Genomic DNA, 17,285 nt, shown 5'->3' on the forward strand with positions numbered 1-17,285 from the left:
TAAACTGTAGTGTATATCGAAATTCCCTCGGGATAAATAAATTAATATTTTAATTAATAATTTTTGCTAATAAGACAAGTGTCCATATACCAAATAACAATGCTCCCATGGCTCCCATACCGAGAAAAAAAAAAAAAAAACGAAACATATACAGACAAGAGAAGAACAAACTATTAAAGTTATACAAAGTATTCTGTAATACATGTAATATAAAATTGTAAAAAAAAAAAATTTGGTTAAAGCAATTTAACGCAGCAATCTCTATTATATTCAGCAACTACTCGTCTAGTTAGACCACAGAGCGCCACTGAACGACCTTTTACTGAACATTCATATTCCAAACGCTCGACATGAAGGAAGGCAGTTGGAGCAGCACGTGGAAACTGGGCTAATGCAAATCTCCCCTCAGTCTGCACTGCTCAGCAGAAACATGGGTGGGGTCGTGACGCCATGCAGTCGACAGCTCTGCGGCCCACTGGGGATGCATCGACACTGAAATTCCTGCTTCGCCTCTGAATTACAGCGTCTTAGTGACGCCCGGGTCACCTTCGTTGGAAAGGTCTCAGGTCCTTGGCATTTTGGTTCCTGACCAATTCATTTTTTTCATATGAGTACCAGAGTTCACGTCCAGATGAACTCTGCCAATACTAGCCAATCTCTGCTCTGGTTCAGATGCTGAGCATGCAGTTCACAGTAAGTAACGTTCTGAGCACGTCTTCATCATGAAATAAGGAAGTGGCCGAGGGTGCTAGTGAGACAACAGCCAGAAGAAAATGGCAGACCATCAGGGTTGGCTCCTCATCGAATGTCAAACTTCAAATGAGTGAAGCCACGCCCTCATCCAAATACAAAAATGCAAATACAGCATAAGGAACATAACTACAACATAAATAAAGAGGTAAGACCGATTAACAGAAGTGGCATTCATGAGCGAAATGAATTTGATTTGGGGTGGGATGTGGTATACACAGAAATCCTGAGCATATTGTAATGACGTTGCGACCTTTCATTTAGGTTCACTAGGGTAGATGTAATGTGCACGCGTGTGTGCGAATGCAGCCCCTGCAACGAGCCTGTGTGAAAGTGCCGCAGTGAGCGCTCCTCTCCCACGACATGCGAGAGAGAGAGGGAGAGAGGGAGAGGCGGAGTATCGCAACGTGGGAGTAAAGCGCTTCCATCCCCTTCTCCTTTCATCTCAATCCCTCTGTCCCGGCTTCTCGCCCACCGGCCACCAATAACCCCCCCAACCATTTCCCTCCTTGTTTTCAACACTTCCTCTCGCGGATCTCTTCTTCGTGTCGAGTGCCCTCTTTCCGTCTCCCACTTGAGCGCTCGCTTTCTTGCAGAAGCAGCCTCTGCACCAATCAGAACGCAGAAGAAGTCAGATGGCCCCATGGTGGATAATTGATGGCAGCGTTTCAATCACCTGAGTGACTTTGCCCAGCACCGTCCTCAGAAGCGGAACAGGATCGTCTCATCACTCAGACACAAAGTGCTCTTTTCCGGCACGGAAATGGCTGCTACTCTCCACGAAAAGCAGTGATTCCTACATAAATATAAAGTTCTTACAGCATTAAGAGCGCTTATGGTGCTTTACTGCTGCCTTTTAAAGTGAAGTGATTGTCATTGTGAAACACTGCAGCACAGCACACGGTGACACAACAAAATGTGTCCTCTGCTTTTAACCCATCACCCTTGGTGAGCAGTGGGCAGCCATGACAGGTGCCCGGGGAGCAGTGTGTGGGGACAGTGCTTTGCTCAGTGACACCTCGGTGGCACCTTGGCGGATCGGGATTCAAACCGATAACCTTCTGATTACGGGGCCACTTCCTTAACCGCTAGGCCACCACAGCCCCTGCCCCTTTTAACCACTTCAGCATTCAGCACCATGTCTCCTGACAAATATCCCAATTTTTTTTTTGATTTTATCTAATACATAGTGCTGTTTTACACAAGAGTGAATGGCCAGATTGGTAGTAGCCACAGATATGTGAGGAAAATGATTGTGTTTGAGTCCTAGTGAACCAGAACTGATTACGTCATTGATGGTAACATGAAAGCAAGTTGTAAGTCGCTCTAGATAAGGGTGTCTACCAAATGCCGTAAATGTAAATGCAATGTAATATGTAAGACATTCGCCTATGAATCAGACAACCATAAAGTCACAGGTTCGAACCCCACTTACTACCATTGTGTCCCTGAGCAAGACACTTAACCCTGAGTGTCTTCAGGGGGACTGTCCCTGTCACTACTCTCTGGATAAGGGCGTCTGTGAAATATATTGGATTCATGCTGTAATTTCATTTTAATAACGTGATTTGGATGTAAGCTAACAACATGAAAATGTATTTGTGTGAAAGTCACGTATGCTGTGCATAATCTGCGGACGTCTGAGGGCCACCATCAATATGCGAGAGAGGTGGGGTGTCTACATGACCACAGCTGATCCTGCTCCTTATATTTAGTCACTCAGCAGTAGTTTTGTGTTTTATTGTATCAGCGTTTTCCCCCACACCTTTTCTTCTGCAAAGCCGCATGAACGCTTCCACCAAGTGAACAGGCTCTGTTTAACTACTTTACACTTGCATTTATGGCATTTATCCAGAGCGACAGACAATGTTTAGTCATAGGTACAGGTGCCTGAGCAAGACACTTATCTAACTTAATAATGTGATTCATATGTGATTCTCCAATCCAAGGTTTACAAAGCAGCACGAAGAAAACTCAAGCCATACACTGTATGGTTAGAAGGAGATTGAAATATTACATATATTGTGTAAACATACAGCAGGTGCCACACCCGGATTGCATAATAAATTGCAATGAAAGTGACTGGGTGCAATAAATAAATAAATAAATATGGACATTATCTACGTATGTTATTTGAGATTATTGCTGCATATCTGATACAGAAGGACTCGAGGGACAGTGATGCAATGCCTAAATGTCACAGTCTCTGTGCAGCAAGACATACCGAGCGCTCTAATGCACACCGTGTGGACAGTCCCAATTCACACAACACAATCAGGAAGTGGGGGAGTACTGCATGAGTCGTGGGCGGCGTCTGGTGACGGCATCGAAATTATAATTGTTTTTGACGACCTGTCTATATTTCAGCTTTAGTCTAGTCTTTGCATCAAGTTGTCATTTTGGTCATTATTAGTCTTTTTTCATCATTTTATACATCTTTTTTTCATCTTGTAAAGCATATTTAGCATAATTTGTAATACACCGTAAAATCTAAAATCTAAAAAAAATTTAAGGCAACCGACTGAGAAGTATTTTTAAGTTCTTGTACTTGCGGTTTCGCAGCTGGTTGCCTTAAAATTTCAAAGTTTTCCCAAGTTCTTTTTTTACAGTGTAGTTATCGTCGCATGACCAGCATTTATGTATCATCTCGTCTTCATCGCGTCAAAAAGGTTCGTTGGCGAAGATACTTCGTCATAAATTTTCTTGACAAAAACCACACCAGCCGGAATCTCCATTTTGATGGAAAGGGGAGGCGGGGTGTATGACTGTGATTATTTTAGGAACGTCTTCGGGGACATCATACTTAAGCCATTGATTTCACCATGAAAGCACACGGAGTTCGCCGGTCACGGTAAACGCTGTATTTTCGTGATTGAGTCCGTATTAAAAATAATGGGCTGCTGAACGCTGCTGTCAATTCCATCAACGCATTCGCTGAAGATTAAAATAGCCCGGGCTGGATGAAAAACAGCCAAGAGGGGGTTCCTGGGCTGAAGCAGACGCCGCGGCGATAAGCCGTGGCTCCTGAGTAATGAGGGGGCGTGGAGGGCAGTGCGCTGTCCCTGGGGACACCCCCCTTTTCACGAACCATCCTATCACAAAGGGGAGCCGGGCACTTTGGGGCGCACCGGGGCCTTGTGCTCAAACAATGCCGGAGCTTCGGGGAAAGGGGGAGGCCTGGAAAAAACGAGGCTCGGCCGTCATACGTGGCAGGGGACTCATTAAATGGCTTTGGCAGGTTTGATGCACCCACCCCCACGTGCACGCAATTGCAGGGGATGGAGCAAACAATACAGCGGGACAGAGTCAGGGAGCAAAAATTAATTCGATGTTATTATGACATATTACGACGCATTCCTTCCCGCCCGTCATATTTCTACTTTTTTATTTGCTAACGGGCTGATATATTTGCCAAAGTGAGCTAACAAATCTTTTAGTGCAACGTTCTACAACACAGATTAAATCCAGTCAGCCTCCTAGAGGAACAGTCAGGAAGAAAAAACAACATTTAACACATGCAGTTGGTAGCGATTTATTACAGTTTGTAACAGCCACAGCATCACATATATGTGTAATGTATATCACACATACATTATACCTTGCTTCATTTAAATTGCTAAATAAAAAAAAAGGCCAAAAGCATAGCATAGTGCTTTTTGTTATAATGCATGACAACAGGTATGTCGTCGTAGTGTCCGCTGTTAGCATTACAACACTAGAACAACACCAGCACGGTTTCTCTGCCGTTATTAAGAACATTTTTGTTACTGATTCCTGTTCTGTTATTGATATTACACATTGTATTTTGTTGAGGGACGAATTCTCTATTATAGCACGGTAAAGTACTAGATATTTACTAGCATAGCACAAACATGGTAAGGAAATGAACATTCTAGAATACAAAAAATCATTTGTTAATGTTAACAGTATTCACGGTATTGTATTAACTTTTGAAAACAATATTTAGACACTGTGCTGAGGTCAACAGCGCTCGATAATGAGCCAACAGTTTCACAGTCACACTTTGTCCCTCTACCTGACACAACAAAGGTCATGACCTTTGGCCTTTGTTTGTTCTCCGGCAGTGGTGCCCGTGGTCTTTGGCATTAGCGTGTGTTTGCATTGGAAATTGGGAGTGAAACGCTGCCAAGCAGCCGGAGCAGCAGACTGTAGTATGGATTTTTTTTTTTTTTAATTCAACAGTCAGGCTGAGCGTGGGGCCGACACCTGATACCCCCTACACACACACACATACACACACACACACATACACACAGCTTTTTCCTGCTAGGACACACACATCCCAAACTACAAGAGAACATGTATACACACAAACACACTTAAACACGCATGCAGCTTTTATCTGCTAGGACACACACACGAGAACACGTACACACACACACACACACACACACATACACACACATACAGGTCACCTTCAGAACCAAAACCAAAAAAATCCCAATCGGTCGTTTTCACTAGTCGACACTTCTGTTTGCCCTTAAGCCAAATGAACAATTTCCCTCAACAGCACAGCAGTCAATAACCTGTGTCTGAGCAGCGAACCCCTGACCAAGCACCGCGGTGTCACACAGGTCTGCACACGCTGCCACACAGCCACACGCTGACGTGGCCTTTCGTCACCAGTCGCAGGCTCCAGAATGACGCAAAAATGGACTGAACGTAACTACTTGTTAATTTTCCGACCCAGTCCGGGCACGGTGGCCCAGTTCAATGATACTCGGAGGTCACAGGGCGCCTGCGTAACAGGTCCCGATCTCATTAGCTGCGCTTTGTGGCACTTCTTAAGGCGCGCGGGTGACACGTAGACACACATGCAGAGAAATGTGCATTTCCTGCGGTTGTCATAGTTTCCTGCCCGGAGGTGATGTTGGACGTCAGCAGTTATTTCAGTTGGGGTGTACGGTGACTGTCACGGGGACACCTGATGACACCCCCCTCCGAGAGAGAGCGCTTATGTAACCGCCGTCTCCCGAAGGTTCCAAAATCATTTTCTTTCATTATTTAGGCTAGAGTTTTTTTGGGGGGGTTGTGGACGTTTCTGGAACATTCTTCGTACAACTGCCGCTGAAGGGCAGGTGGAAGGGTGTTCTTCTGAGAGGGGAGTGTACATTTTAAGATGAAGGGGTGCGGGGGTTGGGCGGAGGAGGATTGTCCCGCCACCTCCCTTGTGAATTGTCCACCCGCACGGCTGCGTGACTGGGAGCATCCGAAACGAATGCACATCTCAAACCGGCGAAGAAAGAGAAAAAGACTGCAAAAAAAATAAAAAATCTACCACAAATATAGCAAGGTGCATTGCATGTACTGTATCTAACCAAGTCTTGCAATTAAAACAAAGAAGCTAATTCTTTCATGTTTATAAATGCACAGATCAAATCAACACCCCTGCATCAACCAGCATGTTACATAATTCCACTTTTACAATTGAAAGTGCAATTTTTGGATAAATAAGAGACAAGGTACGGGTCTAATGTGCTTTGTGGCACTGGGAAATGTTGGTTGCGAGCATGGAATAATCAATATGTGTCAATAAATAAATGATATGTTCTCTCATATGTCTGCGCCGAGGCACAAGCCTGTCCTGTAAATCAGGTTCCCCTCGCCACGAGGAGTCAGCACTGCCATCAATGCAGCCGCCTCAGACAAAAGAACCGCAGCACCCCCCTGCCCCGAGAGCCCACCGGCCATCCCAGAACAGAAGCGGAAGGACCGCGGCTACCTTTTTCTTCAGCTCCCGATTCTTCCTCCTGTTCCTCCTCTTCCTCTCCTTCTCCTTCTCCTCCTCGAAGGCGGTGAGCTCAGCGTCCGCTTTCTTCTTCAGCTGCGAGGCTGCGTGTGCCATGTTTCCAGCCTGCTGGAGGGAGTCCTCTAAAAAAAAACCGAGGCCCCTTCAAAACGATCAATAATTAAAAAAAATTATAATAAAAATTTTTTTTTTGTTTTTTTACAGGATGCTTGGGAATAAAAAAAATCATTGAGGAGATCCTCTGGAAAGAGTCTCAGACAGACATCTTCACACACCGATTCCTTTCATGTCCGATATAAAAAAAAAATATGCACCTTCGCCTCTGTGCAGTTATATCCGGCAGGAAGTAACCTTGGTCGGGATGCTGGGGGTCCGAGGCATCGGCATGGCAACAGGAGCTCCGAGGTGCACTTGAACCCGTCCCCCCGGCAGGTGCGGGCGATGCGGCGCCGGGACGGCGAGGAGGCGGGAGCGTGTGTGCGCGCGCTCCTGACGGGGAGAGTCTCCTGGACGGACGGGGCGGTCCTACGGCTGGAGCCTCCGACACCAGCTGGAGGTGGGTGCGTGTCGGGAGGGGCGGGGGATGGGGTGTGGGTGCTGGCGATGGCGGGGTGCCGGTAATAAAACGCCGCTGTCATACGTGACGCTCCGCTGCTGATGGGATTGAGCTGTGGTGAAAGGTGAGCCGTTATTCCGCTTTCCTCGTCTTTTGACGAATGACCCAGTTTTAGCTCCCGGCTCTCATTGGCGCGAAACAACAAGAACCGACACTGTGTGTGTGTGTGCCTGTGTGTGTGTTTTTTATTGAGTGTGTTCATACGTCGTGGCACCGCAGTAGGTGAATATTAATGAGGTGAGGAACGCGCGCACTCATGGTGTTTCTCCCACCGTCACGACTGCGTAGTTACGCGCCGTGTCCTGCGATCTGCCACCTGTACAGAGTGTACCGGACAGAAAAACAGGCAGCAGGATACTGGGACCACCATAAACCATACGGCCAAATACAGTCAGACAAACAATAATACACACATTCATATGTATATGACCTACTACTGATGTGAGGTTGTATTTTTGTGCGATTGAATGAATGAATCTAATCTTCTGAAAATTGCCATGTAATGATTATTAGGGCCATAAAAAAACAGAATTAAAATTATTCCATATTTATGTAGATATTATGCATGTTGCTACAAATGTACACAAATGAAAAACACTGGAAGCAAATGCACAGGGAGGTGGGTCTGGTCCACCAGAAACCGTTACATTACCATGTGCCATGATCATATCAGAGCAGACTCATGACTTCCCCCGGGACCGTATAACGCAACACTACAGAAACGGGCCGGGCAGAGGGCCCCGGCGCCCCGGACGGCCCGCCATTGCTGAACAGATTTCAGAATTAACACGAGACACAAGGTCGGTTTGTGAGCCAAGGCGACACTGATGCATCGCGCGGCCGCTTGCTTACAACTCGACTCCTTTTGCCCTGGTGATCTCACTTCGGCTGGAAAAATGGCTTCTCCCCTCACTCACACTCGCAAATAAAATACATATTTAGAAATATTTGTGTGGGTAAACTTCCATCAGTCCAACATTTCGATTGTACAGATGAATTGACCATCAAAGTAGCGGTTAGTTTCAGGTCTAGTCGAGCTTCCTTTCTCCCTCTATATGAGGGGTACCTGATGCCAGTAATCCTGGGGTAATAATAATATGACGCTTTTAAAATAACGACGTATAGGTTTTTTGATGATTAATCGAATAATCGGTAGTTTAAAATTAAATATGGCATGCAATATACAAAGGAAGCCAGACACCAGTAACACACACACACAGCAGCCCAGATCAATGCTCTAATGTCAGATGTCTTCAGGTCACCTTCACATGGCAACATTAACACACACTTTTCTCTGAACACGGATGGTCTGGTGATCTAACCAGTGTCTTCCTATAAAGATCTCGGGTACATTGGCTTGCCCATCAAGTCACTCTTGCAATAAATTCACAACTGATGATGTATGAGACATGCAAGGAGAGTTCATAGAACCAATGCAACCTTATACGTTCTCACAGTCTTGTGTCTGTAATATCTAGTTCTATGTGAACTGCTGCTGGAGCCTCTCTGGTGTCAACAGAACATGCCGAACCGGAGGCCGGACATCTTGCCGCCGCTGTCCTCTGGGGGGCATTTTTATTCTGTCAAAACTACACTTGCGTAAACGAAACTTTAGACGCTGGCGCGGCATCTGCCGTGTCACTCGGGTTACGGTTCGTGTTTGTAAATACAGGCGCGCGCAATTACCCACTATCCTCCTCGGTCACGACGATCAGATGAATGGCGCTCGAGCCAGGTCTTAAAATAGCTCCGCCGTGACAGGCCGGCAAACTCCACATGATAACTGGCAGTTACTACAATTAATGCGACTACGGCCGTAAAAAAAAAGGTCTGGAATCAAAGTCTCGGTTCAACACATCTGTGCTGGAAACACAAGCGCCCTTCGCTGGCTCCTGGCCTTAGTTGACGTAAACCACCGCGCCCATGTCCTCCTTAAAAGGGGTCAATGCTGAGGAATGAGTCCTCTCTGCCCCCTGCTGGCCGATGGGAGTCGCCGCCGTGGCCAATACGCTTCACTGCCAAACGTTGTGTAAACAGACTAATATTCCTTCATTACATCTTGCCTTGTCACTCATGCACATAATTTTACTAATATTGGAGGAGATCAGAAAATGTAGACCTGATGTATTACAAATATTACTGTTCTCAGTTGCAGTGTGACAGAGTGCACTATTAACGCAACAAGACAAAAATATTTATCAAGGCATAAATATTGAACGGCCTCTTTAACTATAATGCTACATTTTGGGTTTTTATTGGTTTATTATGTCAGGTTTCTGACCAATAAACTCTTGAAGTGAAGTGAGAGTGAAGCGACTGTCATTGCGATACACTGCAGCACAGCACGCGGTGACACAAACGAAATGCGTCCTCCGCATTTAACCATCACCCTTGGCAGGCGCCCGGGGAGCGGCGTGCGGGGACGGTGCTTCGCTCAGTGGCACCTCAGTGGCACCTTGCCGGGTCGGGTTCTGAGAATATTTATCTTAGTGAGACACATAGGCTGCGGTCTTGGACATTAAGTGAATGTAATAAAGGAACCATGTTCCAACCTTTGCTCCAAATATGCAAAGGAGCAATGTGTGTGGCAAGCGCTATGTAGAGCATGCCGGCCGCAAGCACGCTGCGCAACTCACCCCGCCACATACCAGCATGCCGGCTTCCCTGTTACCAGTCGGCAGCAGGCGGTGGGGACACTTGTCACGGTGATACGCGACTTCATGTCAGCTCTGTTATTGAACCAGCTCAGGTACGTCGCGGGAAGGACCGGGTTACGCCGGCATGTGTGCCAGGATCAGTCGAGTCGGTGGTCACTGGGTTGGACCGGGCAATCAAAAGTGCCGTAAATTCGGCAAGGGTCTGTTCTGCAAGCGGCCAATCATCGCTCACGCCTTTGCGGGTCAACAAATGTTAGGATGCCGGGTGTATTATATTCTGGCCTGATGCAACAAAACAGTGCTGAATTTATCTCAGTCATCTCAGCGTTAACATTTTTTTACACAGTGATAGTAACTGATCAACAAAGACAGCTAAATAATAATAAAAAATAATAATAATCAATTTAAAGCACAAAAAAAATGGAAGAAGAAAATGACAGAGCATTTAGTGGAATTAAAAATATGCATCTTTGTTTACGAGGGGTGCCGTGTTACGATCACTATGCATCATGAGTCACAAATCATGACTCAGATTTCCAGTGATAAGTGACATTCAGAAAACCCAGATTTAGGCCCTTTCCCGCATTATTTGCACTTAACATGAACTGTAGCGTCACTACAGTCACTGAAGGGTCTGTGTGTGTATTTTAAAGTGCAGTGTTCCTCAGGGGTCACACGCCTCTCATCATCGCTTTTAGTGACGACACTGGATGTGACAAGATGGAGCCTTTTCAGTTCCCATCACCAGCAAAGAACAAAGGGCCTTCATGTGAACTTCCAGCGCTCGTCCACTAGATGGCAACAACACACTGGGTGTGACGGACCCCACCTTTTGTCCAACCACAGCTTTACAGTACGGACTGCAACGGTAAAGACACACAAACACGTTCTGTACTGTTTCAAAGGTTGTAATGATTAAAAACAACAAACTGTATGATAGGGGACCAATTGAAACCAATCAGAAGCTCCATGTGACTAAGGCTCATGTACAGTAATAGCATGCACTGCATTTATTCTGACAGCTTGACGTGTCTGATTCCGTGGCATCCATATCCTCTCCTCGGATGAAGTTGGTGCACATCGCTCAGAGAAGAAGGCGCGACAGCAGTAAGCTCCTCCTACAGGGATTTACAGAGCCTTAAACCACTCCGGGGGGCGCTGGGTACTTCAGATCGCTCTCCACCAGCATTATCAGCACTGACCATGCCCGCCTTTTCAACGTCACCCGACACACACACACACACACACACACACACACACACTCCGTCTCTCAGGCCCACAGGGTTCAGGGCATTCAGGCGGCTTTCCCTAATACCTCCTCACCATGGCAACATTTCTCTCTTTATTATGGATCACAAACTGCAAGCTGTATTACTTCAGTATGTGATGTTATGCATGATATTCTTCTAAAAAATTATGAATCTGCTGGATGCAATTCATCCAGGTATGGACCCTTTCCATAAGTTAAATGTATTATGTATTATGTATTAGGTATAATGTATCATGAAAGGTTTTAACATTGATCGTGATGATGTGAGATACCGATGTGAGAGCTCAAAACATAAAAGAATCTTCAAATAAACAGTATTTATCTGCAAGCAGAGATCCGCAAGTGTGAAAATTGAGATCTATGTATCAATGAAAGGTAATGATCTGCTCTTTATACTGGCAGAAAATTGATTTGAATTAATTAAACAGCCAGAGGACTTAACATGGACACATAGAAGCAACTTGTGCCAAAAAAGCACTTTTAAAAAATGTAGGAAAGCAGTTTTTTAATAAAATATGGGTCACTATGTCATCCATGGGTTTAAGATGATAATAAAACATCATACAAATAGGGTCACGATTTATTTCTTCTCTGCTGCAAAGTTGACGAAATGTCACTTATCCTCACATGGTTCTGATTTTGAAATGAGTGTGTGCACCCAAACAATGACTACACGAAGGCCCAAAGACAAACAGCGTTTTTAGCAGCCCCGACCATTTCTGCAAAGGTCATTCCCTTCACGCATTTACCAGAGCGAAACTCCCACCTTATCTTATTCAAACATTACAGGCGAAAACAGCCGAGTTGAGGGAGCCCGTCGCAGTTTTAATTCGTGCTACTCTGATCCTGTGATAACTCCATGAATCTACGCTTCTTCCGAGTATGATAAAAATGGCACATAGCGTGCCGTATTTACAAAGGAAGGACTCTCGGAAAACAGAACGGCGGGAGACGGGCTGACGAACAGAGGGGCTTTTATGCCGGCGAAACCCGGCACTGAGCTGATTCTGAGGCTCCGGAGGAACGTGGCGATGGAGCGTGCGTTCTCACATCTCCCCTCTTTACCACGCAGCAGGCCCTGCGACGCGTTGCCTAGTTTTCTGCCAATGGGGCGCTGATGGATGAGGGAAGTTTCTAGAAGTTAGACAAGTGCCTGGTGTCAGAAGGTCTAACGCGGCATTCGCCTCGCGCACGGCGACGGCCCCGTCAGGCAGAATGCCGGCGTCACCCTACACGCACGTTGTCCGTGGCGACGGCTCATTTTTACGACAGCTATGTCAATTCCGCCCTTTCCGTTGTCAGCTGAGGCACGATGTAAGCCGGCACAGGGAACACAGCGAGGGTAAACAGGCCGGACCCCCCGAGGCTACTGTCACACAAGCAAGACCTCCACACTCGCAACCTCCTTCTGAGCAGCTTTCTGAATCCATTTTTCAAAACATTAGTCAAGGACTTTTTTTTTTGGTGTAAATTAGCTTCCCATCTGCAAATTTATCAGTGTTGAGGATTAATTAGTACCTTTTATTTAAAGATGATCCATACAGTCCGAGGAACATATTTTCCTGGCACAACACAAGACGTAGCGCATAGGCTATGTTTGGTTATGTCACAAGTCTTCGGGATCCACAGAAATAGTTATCTGTATGTTGGAGGAGAGGAACTAACTCCCCGCCCAGCCAGAGCTGTAATCGGGCCTATAAAGGTTAGGCTGACCGAGTCCAAATCGACCCGAGCCCGACCTGGCCCGAGTAAAGAACAGCTTTTTAACATCCTGGCTGGACTAAGTGGGAAAGCCTCCGTGTCACCTCCTCAGTATCCATTTTTGCATCTCTCTCATGATTGCGATATGATAAAGGGCACTTGCTTGTATATCGATGAAAAGTTGCATACAAATTACTAATAGTGAAATGTTTCATTTCAAAGTGAAACATACAAACTGCTTATAACAACTTGAAATGCCCAGTGCTTTCAAAATACAATATTCTACAAAATGTAATAATCACAAAAAACTCTTTACATTACTGTCGAACGACAAACCCTGGTAAGGCTAAACAACTGTTTTGATTATATTTGGCCATTATAAAATCCCGTATTATAGTTCTTACGTTTAACCAAAACGTTGTTTGGAGGCTGACTTGAACACAGGGATGCATAGCTCTGCTAGCTTAGCTAAGGTTAAGATTTGTAAACTGAGGTGAATTTCTTTAGGAAACCTTCAAAGTTTGAGAAAAGTTAACTAAACAGCTAAGAACAGTCTAAATAGTTAATGCCTACGTTTAGCCAAAACGTTGTTTGGAGGCTGACTTGAACACAGGAATGCATAGCTTCGCTAGCTTAGCCTATCTTAGCTAAGGTTAAGACTTATAAAACGGGATTTTATAATGGCCAAATATATTCAGAACAATTGTCCAGCCTTACCTATGAAATGTAATCCCCCGGGATCTGGTTTGGAGAGCGTACAGCGGTTTGTACAGCCCCAAACAGCACAAGAGTGAGGCATTTTTATGCACTTCTCTCCATAGACATGTATATGCGTCACTCCACAGCAGAGCCTATCGCAATATGGCGGCGACGTTGACGTACGATGCAGCTCGTCATGTGGCGCCTACCCATATGTCTCCGCATCAAACGTCATGTGACCAAACACGCCACATTCGACTGAAGTGAGACTTCAGTCAGCTCGCAAACTTTGAGAGAATGAGTGATATGTTGCCGATTCAATCCATGTACTTATCATTTAAATCGCATCTTTTTGCGTTCATGTAATCGCACAGACTGACATCGCGATTACGATTGCGATTAGATTAATCGTGCAGCACTAAAAAGTACCAATACAAACCAGAGTAAACAAAACCGCTAGTTGTCTAAAATGCAAGCAAGTATCAAACCCCTCCCCATGTCAAACATTGACCAAATATTGATTTGTTTAGATACTGATTTGTTCCGTATTTTCCTAAAGCAATGACTCCATTATCCTATTGTTCTCTTAGCAGCAATACAATTCTGTTCTCCATCTGCAGACTTTTGCTTGTAGGAGGTCATTCACTCGTTTACAGAGTTGGAGGAGACCAACCGGTTCTTCTAGCACATCAACAGGAACATTATCCCCGCTTTCACTTCAGGGCTGTGGACACTGTGGCAGCACGTGGGTGTAACGTAACGGCGCCTCAGCATGGGGTTACATCACACGGGGCGCAACCATGACTAGCAGCACCTCTCAGGGAGATAAAAAAGAAACACACCACGGATTTATAAGCGCCTCGCGTAAGCGTAAGCAAAGTACGGGCCACACGCTCTCTGCACACACAACCGCCATGTCCTGCGCACCAGACCCTCGCTCGGCCCCATGGGAAAACAATCCCCTACATGGACACAGCTCACTGCCACGGATGCGTAACTGTCATGCCAAGCAAGTGCGTCACTCTGGCACTCAGGGAAAAGTCCAATCAGAGAAGTCCGGCAAAATAAATAAGCCGGCCGATTACGAGGCGGCACAAGCGCCGGCATTAGCGTCTTCTGTCAAATACTCAGGTACATTAGTAATTGTATCCCGACGTTTATTGGATTTTATGTGCTGAAAGCCGCTTTGGCCGGAGCCGGGTCCAGCGTGGGGAAGCGTCGTGACGCTAGCCCAGAAATGAAAAGTATATACCTGCGAGGGGCGGGTCTCCAATCGCGAGCCTAATTAAAGTGGTTTCAGTAGGCCAGCGGGCACCACACGGGCGAGCAATCAATTTCAGACGGACAAAAAGCTCCGTCCAACTTGATTATGGTGAAGCCATTAGCCAGTCTGCTGATTGGGCATCCCTAAGATCCGACGGCAGCTTATTGGCCGCCTGGTAGGATGCCCAAATAAGCTGCCGTGGACGGGACGGGGCTTGGAACGGAATCCAAGTTGGCCACGTCATGATGCTCAGCTGACAGTAACCGGCTTAAAAACAGCGGTCATGAGAAAGTAGGAGTTAAGGCGTCTCTCCACACATCTAGGAATCTGATAAAGCGATAAAAAAAATTATTTTATGCAATAAGAACTTTTATTTGAAGGACCGCTAATCTATCTTTACTTAGTTATCTTTAATATCTAGCATGAAGCATATTTCATTACCTTTTCCTCTGCCAATTGTCCTTTTTAACATGTAATAAATCCATGTTCCACCTTTACAGAGAAGATGAGACGCAAATCCGTGAAGCGCGCCCTATTTTTATGGGGCAGTGGTGGCCTAGCGGTTAAGGAAGTGGCCCCGTAATCAGAAGGTTGCCGGTTCGAATCCCGATCCACCAAGTGTGCACCCCGGGCGCCTGTCATGGCCGCCCACTGCTCACCAAGGGTGATGGTTAAATGCAGAGGACACATTTCACTGTGCTGTTGTGTATCACAATCACTTCACTTCACTTTAAGTAAAGTCTCATAAAGTGAAGCAGGCGAGACAGTGTATCTGAACATGTCAGCATCTCCATACGCGCTTTTATTTCTAACTATTTTAAATGCAGAAACGCATATATCTAACTTATTACTTTTACATTTTTAAAAAGAAGACAACATAATGTACTATAGTGAAACTGCGGTACAGGGTCCTGCTGGCCCTTCCTCTCTGGGGTGGATACGTTCAGTGGACTAAAATAAATTGAGAGAATTGGCCCGGATGTGTTGGCAGAATTGCTGACGGCCCCTTCGCTCTCTCGCCTTTTCGCCTAATTTCCCTGGCAGGTCCGTCTCAGCACCAGAGCTTTGCACCGCGCCTTCACATATTTATCGATTTTGATCTTAAATGTGTGCAAATCCGTGGCATCCGCCGGGGGTTTCTGTTCCAACTCTGCAATTTAACTACAGCGTTCCAGTGCTCGCAGGTCACGTCTTGCCGCTGGCCCCCTTCGGCCAGACTTCCTGTCTCTCCCGTCTGTCCTGCCACTTATCTGACGCGGCAGCGCCTGAGTGTGTTCCCCCCGTCCATCCAACGGGCTCCTGGCACGCTGGCATCAGCGCCTCTCTGTGCGGTTTGACTTCCCAGATTCCGGAATTCTCCACAGGGTTCTGTTTCAGCCGCACGACGGCGAAAACAAAGATCAGCAAAGCTTTCCCACTGGCTCTCGTCTGTCCAAGTCTGGACGAGTTCTAGCCCAACAGTGGGCAGAAATATCCAATAATGCAACATCTTACATTGCTGACTGAAACAAAATCAATGGAAAAAATATAACCAAAATTACACACAAGCAATCAGAACGAATCAGAATGGCGGTTAAAGCGTGCCTGTCCAAGCGAGGCCAGATGGAAAGGACCTGGGCCAACCCGGACTAGGTTCTCCACCATTCCACATTAGCGCCGAGATCTTCCACCAAGCAGTGAAATTTGACGAAGCGTGACTACATCAGCGCGGCGCGGTAATACCATTATGCCCGGCGAGCCCTCTGACTCACCCAACACGCGAGAGCGCGTAGTGTGACTTACCATGGCCGATAATGCTTACATGACTGTGCAGGGAGAGGATTACTTTTGCTTTTCCTATGCAGTCCTTCCCATGTTGTAGTTCTGTAAAAGGATTAGGCGGGGGGTGGATGGATGCCCGGCACCGTGCGTGTGTGTGCGTGTGTTTGCAAGGTGTGTTCAGGGCAGGGCCACGCCTCGTTCCACAGAGCAGCAGAGGATAACAGGGGTCGAGTTAATGTGTCACCAGGGCGCTCTATTCCGGTGGACGGATCAACAACTTGGCCGGGAGTTAAGGTGGCATCGGCACCTGAGACACAGGCTGTTCGGCTCAAACTGGACTCTAATTTACAAAAAAACAGGATTTTTTTTTTTAAAAGGCTACCATGTGTGCACTGTGCACTGGAACACCCACAAAGGCTGAGCGTTTGTATTCAAAGAGGTTAAAATAGTTCACTTCGCGATATTCTTTTCCCACACAACATTATTTAACTCTAAAATGAACATTTTGGACATGAAACCAGGAGTATGCAGGGATATTCATGTCTGTGCTGGTGGTAGTAGCCTAGGGGGTAACACACTCACCTATGAACCAGGTTCAAACCCCACATACTACCATTGTGTCCCTGAGCAAGACACTTAACCCTGAGTGTCTCCAGGGGGACTACTGATTTAACTACTGATTTAAGTTGCTCTGGATAAGGGCGTAAATGTAAATGTATATTCGGTCTGTATGGGACATACCCCAGACCCGACACACACACAAAAACAGGACACAGATTTATATAACCCCACAAACG

At 46.1% G+C, this 17,285-nt stretch overlaps 1 protein-coding gene across 38 annotated transcripts in view; it reads right to left on the reverse strand.

Moving 5' to 3' along the window:
- ank3b (ankyrin 3b) overlaps positions 1-17,285 on the reverse strand; it is a 107,889-nt gene that overhangs the window by 66,850 nt on the left and 23,754 nt on the right. For 15 of the 38 annotated variants that reach the window (XM_028963459.1, XM_028963441.1, XM_028963450.1 and 12 more), the window contains exon 1: positions 6,494-7,274. The exons of 2 other annotated variants lie outside the window; for them this stretch is intronic. In XM_028963459.1, coding sequence (XP_028819292.1) covers positions 6,494-6,616 — 123 coding nt within the window. In that variant the 5' untranslated portion in view covers positions 6,617-7,274. Of the gene's footprint in view, positions 1-6,493; positions 7,280-16,509; positions 16,600-17,285 lie in introns of those variants that run through there. 21 more of the 38 variants (XM_028963285.1, XM_028963305.1, XM_028963266.1 and 18 more) reach the window with 11 other exon arrangements.

The sequence above is a fragment of the Denticeps clupeoides genome, chromosome 2, assembly GCF_900700375.1.
Source record: "Denticeps clupeoides chromosome 2, fDenClu1.1, whole genome shotgun sequence".
NCBI classification, from domain to species: domain Eukaryota; kingdom Metazoa; phylum Chordata; class Actinopteri; order Clupeiformes; family Denticipitidae; genus Denticeps; species Denticeps clupeoides.